The following is a 13,324-nucleotide window of genomic DNA, read 5'->3' on the forward strand; positions in this document are numbered from 1 at the left end:
AGCGTGCTTGACTCACAGCAGATATTTAATTAATATAGAATGAATCAATAAATTAGAAAATGACTGGTAAGCTGTATCTTGAAGTGATTTTTTATTACCTTCCATTTTTTATTTGTCAACATTTCTTTTTGTAAAGTACATTTGTTGTTTAGAACAGTTTTAGATATATAAGAAGATAGTACAGAGAGTTTCCGTATACCCTGCCCTCAGTTTATCCTATTTCTAACATCCTACATTAGTATGGTACATTTGTCACAATATTGAACCATGTTAATATGTGACTATTAAGGGCCATATTTTATTCATATTTTTCTAGTTTTTACCTAATTTCCTTTTTTCTATTCCAGGATCCCATATAGGACACTATATTACATTTAGTTATCGTGTCTCCTTTGGCTCTTCTAGGCTGGGACAGTTTCTCAGACTTTGTTTTTAATGACCTTGACAATTTTGAAGAGTACTAGTCAGGCATTTTGTAGAATGTTCTCCTGTTGGAATTTTTCTGATGTTTTTCTCATGATTATACTGGGTTTACAAGTTTCTGTGAGAGAGAGCTGAGGTTAAGCACCATTCTCATCACATCACATCAGAGGTACATACAATCAAAACAATTTATCACTGCTGATGTTGATTTTGATCGCCTGGCTGGAACAGTGTTCCTTGTTTTTTTACTGAGAGTGACTATTTTTCCTCCTCCCTTTGGCTTACTGTACTCTTTGGAAGGAATTCACTGTAAGCAGTTCATTTGTATCAATTTCTACTTCTCAACATTTTGAAATTCTGAATATGTTAAAAAAAGAAGTATAAAAATTTATTAGAAGAAAATTTAGATTTTTGTTTGTATGCTACTGGAGATAGGGAAATCATCTAAGTGAGAAATCCCATACATAAAGGAAAATAAAATCATATCTAAATATAAAATTTTAATTTATGACTAAAGTTATCATAACAATGAACAAAGATAAATATTATACTGAGATAGAAATACCTACAACATACATTTGCAAAATTTTAATGATAATAGTACCAGTTGCCATTAATTAAATATTTAGCATGTACCAGGCACTCTTCTAAGTACAGTACATGCATTATTTCATTTAACTTTCAAAGCAATTCATGAAATATTTATATTTATTTTTCCATTTTACAGGCAAAGAAATTAAGGCATAATAAACTGCTGAAGTTTAAAAATATGTTAAAGGACAAAGTCAGATTCAAACCACAGGAAGTCTGGCTCCTGGGATGGTGCACATAACCACTATAACTATATTGCCACACATTGATTTTTTAATAAAAAGACAAAAAGGCTTAATAAGTAAAAAGTGAACAAATATATAAAAATGCATGCCACAGAATAGGCATTATAAAAATGAATGTAAGGCCCTTCATACTGGAAAAGATTCTCAGGAATGCTAGTAGTTAGGGAAACACAAACTTTGAACTGTAAGGAAATACCTGCATCAATCAAACGCAATTATCAAACAACTGGTATGGTTCTGGTGAGGATGTGGGAAAATGGGAGTTGTTGTGCTTTACCAGTATATAAATGTAATATTGTAGTGTATATTCTTTTGTGTCTGGATTAACTATGTGTTTGTAAGATCGTCTATATTGTTTGTATAGTTGCAGTTTGTTTATTTTTATTCCCTTGACATTGAATACTTACCTTTGGGTCTTCAAGCTCAACTAGACAGACTAGGCCGGGCACAGTGGCTCACACCTGTAATCCCAGCACTTTGGGAGGCCAAGGCGGGTGGATCATGAGGTCAGAAGATCAAGACCATCCTGGCTAACACGGTGAAACCCCGTCTCTACTAAAAATGCAAAAAATTAGCCAGGCGTGGTGGCGGGCGCCTGTAGTCCCAGCTACTCGGGAGGCTGAGGCAGGAGAATGGCGTGAACCCGGAGGCGGAGATTGCAGTGAGCCGAGATTGCGCCACTGCACTCCAGCCTGGGCAACAGAGCGAGACTCTTTTCTAAAAAAAAAAAAAAAAACAAAACTAGACAGACTAATATGATTATTATAGGCCACACTAACCGCTGACCTCACTTAGCAGGATACAGCGCAGGGAACAGCATGCCAGCACACCAGCAACTGTTTACCCTCTGAAAGAGTTCTTGACAGAACAGAAATGGGAGCTAGTCTTCTGTAGCTACTCCAAATGACCGTGCGTTTAAGAATGTGAGACTTAGAAAGCTGAGCGTAAAAGGTAGATAACCTTAGAATCCTTTGTCCCAAAGTGGAGTCAATGACTTAAAAAGTCCTGCAAAGAACATGCGTTTAGGAGAGCCCAAAGTTTCTCCTAATAAGGTATTTATAGTTTATTCACAGTCTAGGTATAATGTGTCAATCAGGAGTTTGTTTGTTTGTTTGTTTTACCATAAGCGGTGGTCCCAGTAACACAGCTGACATCTACTTTTGCTATGTTTTTAGGGGAATGGAATTAGAAAATAACCCAAGCTCAAATTTATGCATTATAAAAAGAAAGAACATTTTGCTTCACCCTTTGTTCACAGACATACCATACTTTTTGGTTCACAAGGTAGAATGTTGTTTGATTCCATATTTTATCCCTTATGAAAAATGTTGCTGTGACCATTCTTATACATGTTCCAGGGAACATAGGACATATTTCTATTGGATATATATAAAGTGATATTGCTAAGTCAGTGGGTATGTCTGTCTTGAATCTTGATAGAAAACATCCAAGTGTTTTCCAGTTGGTGCTTTTACCAATTTACAGAACCATACGCAGTTTGTGAGAATTTCTATTACTCCATATTCTCTTCAGTTTCTGGTATTGGCATTCTTTTAAGTGTTAAACCTTCCGGTGAATGTGAAGTAGCATCTAATTTTGGTTTTAATTTGAATTTCCCTATTATCTTGATGATTATTTCCATATTTATTGGCCACTTGGATTTCTTCCTTTATGACTTACCTTTTTAAGACTTTTCTCCATGTTTCTATTTATTGGGAGTTCTTTATATCTTCTGTACATGAGCCCGTTATCAATTACATGTTGAAAATATGTTCTACCACTTAAAATTTTGCCTTTTCATTCTCTTATACTTTCTAATTCATTTTTTGGAAGACACAGTCTTATAGTAATAAAATAATGATATGTATAAATGTATTTATAAGCAGAGGTGGTAACCAAAGTATTTAACTATAGAGATAGTGTGATGGTTGATAAACCAGAATAGTGTGCACCCGTTGAATGTTAGATCAGTGTATAAGGCTGTTTTTATGATGATGATTACTATTACTGCATTGGTTAGCACAACCAACATTTTATAGGAAGTAATGTGAAATGTCAATCAATAAAGGAATTACTGTATTTGTTGAAGTACATCTATATTCTGCATATTAAGATCAATTGAACTTTAGGAGCTGACTGTTATAATCTGGAAGGATGAAAATCCCAAAAATATAATTCTGGGAAATATTTTCCTTACATTTTTAAAAGGAGATTTATTTGTGAAACACATAAAAACATGATAAAAAACTTCACAGGCCACTTTACACAATGAAATAAGCAATGATAACATACCTATTTTTGCAAACATAAAGAGGTATATTAATGGACATTGCATAGGTATAACAGTTATGAGTGATAAACCATATTCATAAAAATTGGACAAAAGGAAGTGCATATTACTATGGTTGGTAATTGTATCCACCCAAATTTATAACTGTGGTCTTCTGACATTCTTTGATGAACACTGTAAGTCTTGACAAGATTGGCACAAACTATGATGGGTCAACACCACGTGCGCAGTCACCTAAAAGAACCAAGATGTCAATAAATTTTATTTTTCACAAATGCAGCTGTATGAAAAGGACATCTCTTCATTTACTGAGAAAGTTTCAGCATTTTTTTGTACACATGCAATGCTTGCACACAAAGTCAATGTTGTGATAGTGCACTTTTGTATAGGCAAATTTGCAAAAAAATGCATAAAATGAATTATAACTCTCTGGAAGTCTCTCTACAACTTATACTTCCAGTATACCATAGTAATATATTTTTTTAAATGCTGATAATTTAAAATAGTTGGAAAAAAAAAGAAGAAAAGAAGAAAAAAACACAAAACCTTTTTTTTTTCTTTTTTTTTATTATACTTTAGGTTTTAGGGTACATGTGCACAATGTGCAGGTTTGTTACATATCTATCCATGTGCCATGTTGATTTCCTGCACCCATTAACTCGTCATTTAGCATTAGGTATATCTCCTAATGCTGTCCCTCCCCCCTCTCCCCACCCCACAACAGTCCCCGGAGTGTGATGTTCCCCTTCCTGTGTCCATGAGTTCTCATTGTTCAATTCCCACCTATGAGTGAGAACATGCGGTGTTTGGTTTTTTGTCCTTGCGATAGTTTACTGAGAATGATGATTTCCAGTTTCATCCACGTCCCTACAAAGGACACGAACTCATCATTTTTTATGGCTGCATAGTATTCCATGGTGTATATGTGCCACATTTTCTTAATCCAGTCTATCGTTGTTGGACATTTGGGTTGGTTCCAACTCTTTGCTATTGTGAATAGTGCCACAATAAACATACGTGTGCATGTGTCTTTATAGCAGCATGATTTATAGTCCTTTGGGTATATACCCAGTAATGGGATGGCTGGGTCAAATGGTATTTCTAGTTCGAGATCCCTGAGGAATCGCCACACTGACTTCCACAATGGTTGAACTAGTTGACAGTGCCACCAACAGTGTAAAAGTGTTCCTATTTCTCCACATCCTCTCCAGCACCTGTTGTTTCCTGATTTTTTAATGATGGCCATTCTAACTGATGTGAGATGCTATCTCACTGTGGTTTTGATTTGCATTTCTCTGATGGCCAGTCATGATGAGCATTTCTTCATGTGACACAAAACCTTTTCACATGCGTCTTGGCCATCTGTGTGTGTTCTTTTGAGAAATATCAATTCAGGTCCTCTGTACATTTTTTAATCAGGTCATTTCTTTTTGGCTATTGATTTATTTTAGTTTCTTATATATTTTGGATATTAGCACCTTCTCAGATACATGGTTTGCAAGTATTTTCTATCAATGTGTAGATTGCCTGTTCACTCTGTTGATTTTTTTTATACTGTGCACAAGATTTTTAGTTTGATGCAATCCCACTTGTCTAGTTTTGCTTTTGGGTTCATAGCAGAGAAATTATTGAGAAGACCAATATGAAGAAGCATATTCCCTATGCATTCTTTTAGTAGTTTTACAGTTTCAGGCCTTACATTTAAGTCTTTAAATCATTTTGAATTGATTTTTGTATGTGGTGTAGGATAAGGGTCTAATTACATTCTTCTGCATGTGGATATTCAGAGACTGTCCTTTCCTTTCCGCATTGTGTATTCTTTCAACCCATGTCGAAGATCAGTTGACTGTAGATATATAGATTTATTTCTGGATTTTTTGATTGTCCTCCATTGGCTTTTAGGTCTTTTTTTTATGCCAATACTGTGCTAGTTTAATTACTGTGGCTTTGTAATATTTTGAAGTCAGGAAATGTGATTCCTCCATCTTTGTTCATGTTGCACAAGATTGGGCTATTCAAGGTCTTTGTGGTTCCATATGAATGTTATTATTATTTCTGTAAAGAGTGCTATTGTGATTTGATAGCAATTGAATTGAGTCTGTAGATGTCTTTGGGTAATATGGACATTTTAACAATACTGAGTTTTCCAATCCGTGAACACAGGATGTCTTTCTATGTCTTCTTTGTTTTTTACAGGTCTTTTTTTCTGTGTTTTTTGTAAATTCCTGTATAAATGTTTTATAATTTTCAGTGTACCCGTCTTTCACCTCTTTGATAAGTTTACTCCTTAGTATTTTATTATTTTTGTTGCTATTATAAATTGGATTGTTTTCTCCTTTCCTTTTTTGAATAGTTCATTGTTTATATATAGAAATGTTACTGATTATTGTATGTTCCCTTTTTATCCTGCAACTTTATTGAATTCATTTATTAGTTCTAAGAGATTTTTGTGGATTGTCTAGGAATGTCCACATATATGTCATTTGCAAGAAGAGATAATTTTCTTCTTTTCCAATTTGGATGCCTTTTATTTATTTATTCTTATTTAATTGCTCTGGCTAAGACTTGCAGTACTGTGATGAAAAGAAGAGGTAGAAATGGGCATCCTTGTCTTGTATTGTGTCTTACAGGCAAAGTTTTCTGTTTTCTTTCATTGATTATGATATTGGCTGTGGGTTTTTGATATGGTGGTCTTTATTGTGTAAAGTAAATTGTAGTAAATTCTTTTTACACCTATTTTCTTGAGAATTTTAATCATGAATGGAAGTTAAACTTTGGCAAATGTTTTTTCTCTGTCTGTTGACCTTTTTTTTTTTGTCATATGGTATATTACACTGATTTATTTTTGTATGTTGAACCATCCTTGTACTCCAGGGATAAATCTCACTTGGTCATGGTATATAATTGTTTTAATGTGTTATTATATTTGCTTTGCTAGTATTTTATTTATGACTTTTGCATTGACGTTCACTAGGGATTTTGGCCTATAGTTTTCTTTACTTCTAATGTCTTTTTACAGTTTGAGTATCAAGTTGATGCTGGCCTCATAAAATGAGTTTGGAAGTGTTCCTTCTTGTATTTTTTGCAAGAGTTTAAGAGAGTTGGTAGTAATTCATCTTTGAATGTTTGCTTGAATTCAACCATGAAACCACCTGGTCCTGGGCTTTTCTTTGTTGGGAGGTTTTCCATTACTAATCTAATCTTGTTTTTCTATTGGTGTGTTTAGGCTTTCTATTTCATCTTGATTCAGTTTTGGTAGCTTGTAAATTTCTAGGAATTTATTCATTTCTTCTAGATTATCCAATTTGTTGGTATATAATTGGTCATAATAGTTTCTTATGTTTCTGAGGCATCTGTTACAATGTTTTCACTTTCATTTCTGATTTTGTTTATTTGACTTCTCTCTTTTCTTGATTATTCTAGCTAATGGTTTTTCAATTTTGTTTATTTTTTCAAGAAAACAACTCTTAGTTTTGATGATTTTTAGTTTTTTATTCTTTAATTTATGTCTACTCTATTATTTCCTTCTTTCTGTAAACTTTAGGATTATTCTTTTTATAGTTCCTTGAGGTATAAAGTTAAGCTGTTTTTTCCCAGATATTTCTTCATGTAATGTGAGTATTTATTGTTATAAACTTTTCTCTTATTATTGCTTTTGCTGCATCCCAGAAGTTTTGGTAAAGTGTGTATATAGGTTGGTTGGTTTGTGAGCACTGAGAAAGGTATGTAAAGATACACAGTAAGTCATTAATCTTGGCTGTTAATCTTGACAGTTCGAATTGGAGGCAGTAGTGTTGGGAAGCAATCTGTTAACTTTTTCATCATGCATCTCTGAATGTTTGGGTTATTAAAAACAGCGCTGTTATTTTTGTATTTTTAAAAACATAATTCCTAATGATACTATAAAAATTAAGTGGATGAAGGGGCTATCTTTTTTAACTTCCAAACTCTTCATACAAATGAGAAGATAAAAGTTATTTTGGACACTTTATGTAGCATAGGTTCACATAGATAACAAATATGTTATCCCAGATGACTATTGAGAAGCAATTTTCAGCCAGTGTTCACCAAATATCTTCAAAAGCAAGAATGGAATGAAAATCAGGAAATCAAAGATGAGGTTGCTTATTTCAAAATGCCCAATTATCACCGAATTTGTATGTTCTAACACCTCAACTCTTCCTCTCTTGTACTGCAAGCTCCATTAAGGCTGGATTATTTGTCTTTTTTGCTACTATATCCCCAGTGCAAAACTTAGTGCCTGATATATAGAAGACAGTCAATCCATTCTTAGTAAATGAATTAATAAATGCTTATTTTAAGATTGGTATTTAACTGCCCATTTAAAAAATAGCAGTTAAAGGGTTGATTATTTCATTAATTGCTCTGTTCTTAGATGTCTTATATTTGATTCCCCTTTACAGAACAACATCATTACCTCTGTTCAGCCTGTGATCATGTGGCACTGTTATTTTTAGTAGATCTGTCTCCCCAGTAGGACTGTGAATTACTCAGGGACAAAATCTGATTTCTATTCATTTTTTTATTTATCTCACAGAGCAACAAATTCGTAAATTCTATTTCAGTAAATACAGTAATTTAAAATGTTTTATTTTTTCAGATTATTCTTTCTAATAGCATGACTCCAGCAATAATTTTACATCACAAAAACACAGTTCATTGATTCTACTGTTCACTATTCCTTTGATATCACTTTGGTCCCATGCCCATCTTCAATTTTGTGTTACATCCTTATTGTCACTTCACTTGTTCTCTTGCATACACCTTCAACTTATTTGTCCTATTTTTCTTTGAAATTCTCATATACTCTCTCTACATTTTCCCTATGGGATCCATTTAATTCATAAGACTTTAAATTCCATATCTATGCTGATGATGCAAATATTAGTATATCTTGTCTGAATTTTTCCCTGAAATTCAAACTCATATATCCAACTGCTTACACTCCATCTCCACTTGGATGGCCATGATCATCTCAAACATAACATGTTCAGTACTAAAATTATTCTCTATCTTCACCCACATCCGCTCCTCTAACAATTTTCCCCATCTTAGTGAATAGCAATTCAGTCCTTCTAGTTACTCAGCTGAATCACGACTTCTTTCTTTCTCTCATGCCTAATTTCTAATTCGTTGGCAAATCTGGTTGGAGCTGAAGTCAAGTCATATCCATTATCCAAACTCTTCTCCTTATTTATATTCTGTAATCCTGATCCAAGCCACTATTACGTCTCACCTAACTACATGTAAGCTCCCCCTTTTGCTACATCCCACCTCCCTACACACTAATTCTCAGTATAGCATTGGAGAAAGTTGGTTAAATCATGCCACCCCTCTTCTCAAACCCTGCAGTAGCCTCCGCATCTCATGTAGTTAATATGGCTACTTGCTACCTCTTTGACCTTACTTCATACTTATACTTCTTTCTTCCCTTGCTCCCTCAAATCCAACCATGTTTGGGCTGATTCCAGTTGCATAGAAGGAGTAAAAGTTTAGCTTAAATGAATCAATGCTGATTTATTTGAGGAAATAAATCAGCCTTCAACATAATTGAAGCCGTGCTGGATTTTATCTGAAGAAGGCTTATACCAACAAGACTTCTAGCAGTCATCTCAGAAACTTTTTCTCAGGGGCCACAAAGGTCTTTGACAATGGGAATTATGTTTCTCAATCTAAGAGTATGACAGGATCAATCCAGGAGGCTTGCATGTATCTTTTACAGATTTTTTTTTTGTGAAACAGTTTTATTAAGAAAGTATTTTTTGTAGAATATAGTTATACATAGCCACTGGAAGTTGATTAATTGAAATTTGGAAATGATAGCTATAATTTTTGAATGTTAATTTTTCAATGTTTTATTTAGGCCAACATTTTCAATCACAAAAGAATTCATCTTGAGATTCAATCAAACACAAAATTCCAAAGAGAAGGAAGAATTGTTGGAACTAGCTAGAAAAATCATTCTCAGATGTAAGGTAATGGCATATCATTTGATTGTTCAGCATGTTAACTTCCTTTTCTAGTTGGTACATGATTACGCATTCTAAAATATTGTAAGAAAAAATAAGAATATATCTTTCTTTAATTATAAGTAAGGCTAGTTAAAATATTAATGCAAATTAAAATTAAAGCTTATAACCAAATAATAAAAGCTCCCTGTAAATTTTTGAGGAAATATACCAGTCCAGGAGCCCATAGCAAGACGTTAAGTCTGGCAAATAAATTTTTGATTATGAAAATTCTATTTTTTCTTAAAAGGGTTAATTGAGATATGCTGTATCTCAAAGGAGAAAAAGGCCTTTCTAAACCTTTATATACATGCACAAAGTACTCTGTTCTTTCTCTAACAAACTGTTCTTCACCTAACTTGTGAAAAACACATTCTTTAAGAATATGACATTAATCCCCAAATTTACAAATAGATATCAAAACAGAACAGGAAGTAAAGTAAGTCCTTGCTTTGCCTTTTCTACATTGGATTCGGTTTAAGTTTTACAGAGAAATAACATACATATTTTGCTTTGATATGAATAATTCATTAAATAAAAGCTGCACAAAACTGGTGCATAAATAAAGCCACCTTTTTTGTGTTGTTGTAGTGGTGTTATTTTCCAGTTCATGGCTGCCCATATATTTGAACATTTTGAAAAAAAAATTTGGTTAGAAAAAGAGTATACTTTTGGTAAGTGGGTATGCAGACAGGTGCCAGGAGGTGCATTCATCAATGAGCTTTTCTCCAATTGAACAAGTGTTCCCTGCAACAGTCCCAGGAGTGGGCACAATAAGGGAAGTGGAACAATCCTGATCATCTCCCTCATGTTCATTAACTTCTGTATATCAACAATGAAGTAGCCAGGGTTTTCCAGCAAACTGGCATCAAACTCACTTCTGTTTTGTCACATTTCTTCAATGTTTTTCCTTATACAATAAAAAAATGCATTCCCTTGGGGGAAAATTGGAAGTACTCACTAGAAAGTAAGAAATGAGAATTATTTTCAGCAAATAGCTAATGATGTTACTTATAATATCAACTTTTTTACATCTTAACACTAATACAGTTTGCATGAAATCTCCAAAAATTTGAGTAATAAAAGCAAAAATATAAAATTGTATACAACTCTGGCCACCAAGCATTAGCTTCATAGAATGACTTTTGGAGCACAATTAAGAGTTAAAAATAAATATATATATATATATAAATATGCACATTTTGATTTGTCTTTTTCATGCTTCCTCATAACAGAGAAAATTGGGTCTCAAAACCCTGGGCTCTGGAAAGCATGTGCGTCTTCCTGCTGCATGGACTGAAGTAATATATCTGGCTCAATGCAAAGGGGAAATCCAAGATGGTACATACTTTAAATTCTTATTAGGTATCCTAAGTATTTTCTATATCATCAGTGAAGGCATAATTTGAGAACTTTAATTTTTTAAAATTGTGCAGAAGACAAGAAATTTTTCTGCTCTATCGAAATATATTTTATTATGAAAATTCATTTTGTAATTTTGAATTTATGATTTTAACTAAGCTTTTTAGTGATAAAATTATTTGTAAAACTTTACTCAGCCTAGTCTTTATTACATTTTTGCTAAAATTAGCAACTAATTAAAAACTAATATAAAATGTCATTTAGTGACTTCCAATTACAATAGGCACTAGACTTTAGAGAAATTGGCTTCTTCATTTTATAATTATTACTTATAAAACATTAATCAAATGACCATTTGTTTTCCACTTATTTTAAATAGCAAGCTTTACTCATTACCTTTTCATTTATCACTCCTCATTTATGCCTCCTTTAAAACATCCTCTAACTAATCTAAAAAAAAAATTAAACAACGTTATTTCTAAGGGGGGAAAATTCTTTCCATCACTATCATTTAATTGTATATATATGCCTTTTAAAATAGTTTTAGAATGTTAACCACATGAGGTCAGAGAGAATTTCCCCCATGCAAATTAGGTTTTGTAGTGCTATCTAGGAGTTTTCAAGCAACAGGAAGAGTAAGAATTATTTTTTATTTAACTTGCCTTTATGGTCCTTCATCACAGTGCCGTCCACAGCCTGACCTCTATTAAGAATTTAAATGATATTGAGGGAAACACCCTTGGTTTACCAGCAAGAAGAGTCTGTTTGCTCTTCATCGACAATTAAATTTCAGTTTTAATTAGTCATGTGATTTAGAAGAGGACTGGCCCTTGCCCAACCCGATGGGGGTGAATCATGGATGGTCTAAATCAGGGCTCTCAAAACCCCGGACCATGAACTGGTACCAGTCTGTGGTCTGTTAGGAATTGGGCCGCACAACAGGCTGTGAGCAGCCAGGGAGCAAGCATTACTGCCTGAGCTCCACCTCCTGTCAGATCAGCAGTGACATTGGATCCTCATAGGTGTGTGAAGCCTATGGTGAACTGCACATGTGAGGGATCTAGGCTGCATGCTCCTCATGAGAAAACAGTCCCTGGTGCCAAAAAGGTTGGGGACTGCTGGTCTAAATCAATTATGGTAATTCCTTTTCACTTGCCAGTGATTTGATTAGGGGTAGTCACATGACCTGGTCCTGAGCAAAATGATGTAAAGACAGCTCTAGTTCCTGTACTTTTTGTTGACTTGCTTTTGAAAAAGACATGCCTTTCCTCCCTATACACTTGTTTGTTCCTGTCTAGTTTGCTTGGTAAGAACATGATGCCTGGAGTTTGTGCAGTCATCACAGTCCTCATGCACATGAGGGGGGAACTAGAAGATGAAAGAAATGTGCATATAGAAGGCAGCTATCTTAGCTGTCCCTGGAACGTTTCCAATTCTAATCTTGTGAAATAATAAACCTCCTTATTTTGAAGACATTTTTGTTGCATTTTCTGTTAAATACAGCAAAAGCATTTTAATGCATTCACATATTTAACTCTAAATAATACTCTCAATATGACTTCTTACTCTCTTCACAACTAAAATAACTGAATGGGTGTTTTACCTGTACTTTTGTCTGCTCCTCATTCTATAGTCCACCCTCCACTCAACAGGTTCTGATTACACTCAAATGAGCCCCAACTCCATATCATGGCCTACAAGGCTCTGCATGTGCTGGCTCCTGGCTACCTTCCTACTTACTCATTATGTTCAGCCCTACTGACCTCCTTCCTGTCCCTTGAGCATGTCAGGGTTCTTCTTTCCTCAAGTTCCTGTATTTGCTGTTCGTCCTCTTATATTTACATGGAAGCTCCTCAAAACTTTTGTAATGATTCGAGAAGCTGTTTTCTCTAGGCTTTTAGCTCTATATTCTTCCTCCTTCAGCTTCACAGGGTGGCCCTGTTTCCTCTACCTTGATTCTCTAGTCTTCTGCTATTCCCTTTTTATCTTTAGCACTGCCTTTTATCATCTGGTTCTGTCCTATTTCTGCACCATGATGTGTGTGGCCTGGTGATTTATTTAGCCTGTGTAGTGTTGGATCTACAATAGCTGAGCCCCCTTGGACATTTCTTCCCTTCCTCTATCCTCTCGACCTTGGTGACTTCTGTTTCAGTTGCTTCATGCCATGGAGTTGAACTTCCTACATGGCAGCTTAGGGTTCCAAAGCTAGTATCTTGAGAGAGAGAGATCCAGGTGGAAGCAGTGGTGCCTTTTCTGATTCAGTTTTAGAAGTCACATAATGTCATTTCTGCCACATTCTATTGGTTGAAGCTGTCACAGGGCCTGCTTAAGTTTAAGGAGAAGGGCATGTAGACATCACCTCTTGATGAGAAAGGCATCAAAGA

The 13,324-nt window shown here is 34.5% G+C and overlaps 1 protein-coding gene across 11 annotated transcripts in view; it reads left to right on the top strand.

Moving 5' to 3' along the window:
- TMEM232 (transmembrane protein 232) overlaps positions 1-13,324 on the top strand; it is a 326,397-nt gene that overhangs the window by 89,265 nt on the left and 223,808 nt on the right. For all 11 annotated transcript variants that reach the window (XM_058440629.1, XM_058440635.1, XM_058440638.1 and 8 more), the window contains 2 exons: positions 9,434-9,545; positions 10,814-10,919. In XM_058440629.1, the coding sequence (XP_058296612.1) occupies positions 9,434-9,545; positions 10,814-10,919 (218 nt within the window). The remainder of the gene's footprint in view (positions 1-9,433; positions 9,546-10,813; positions 10,920-13,324) is intronic.

The sequence above is a fragment of the Hylobates moloch genome, unplaced genomic scaffold, assembly GCF_009828535.3.
Source record: "Hylobates moloch isolate HMO894 unplaced genomic scaffold, HMol_V3 SCAFFOLD_6, whole genome shotgun sequence".
Taxonomy (NCBI): Eukaryota; Metazoa; Chordata; class Mammalia; order Primates; family Hylobatidae; genus Hylobates; species Hylobates moloch.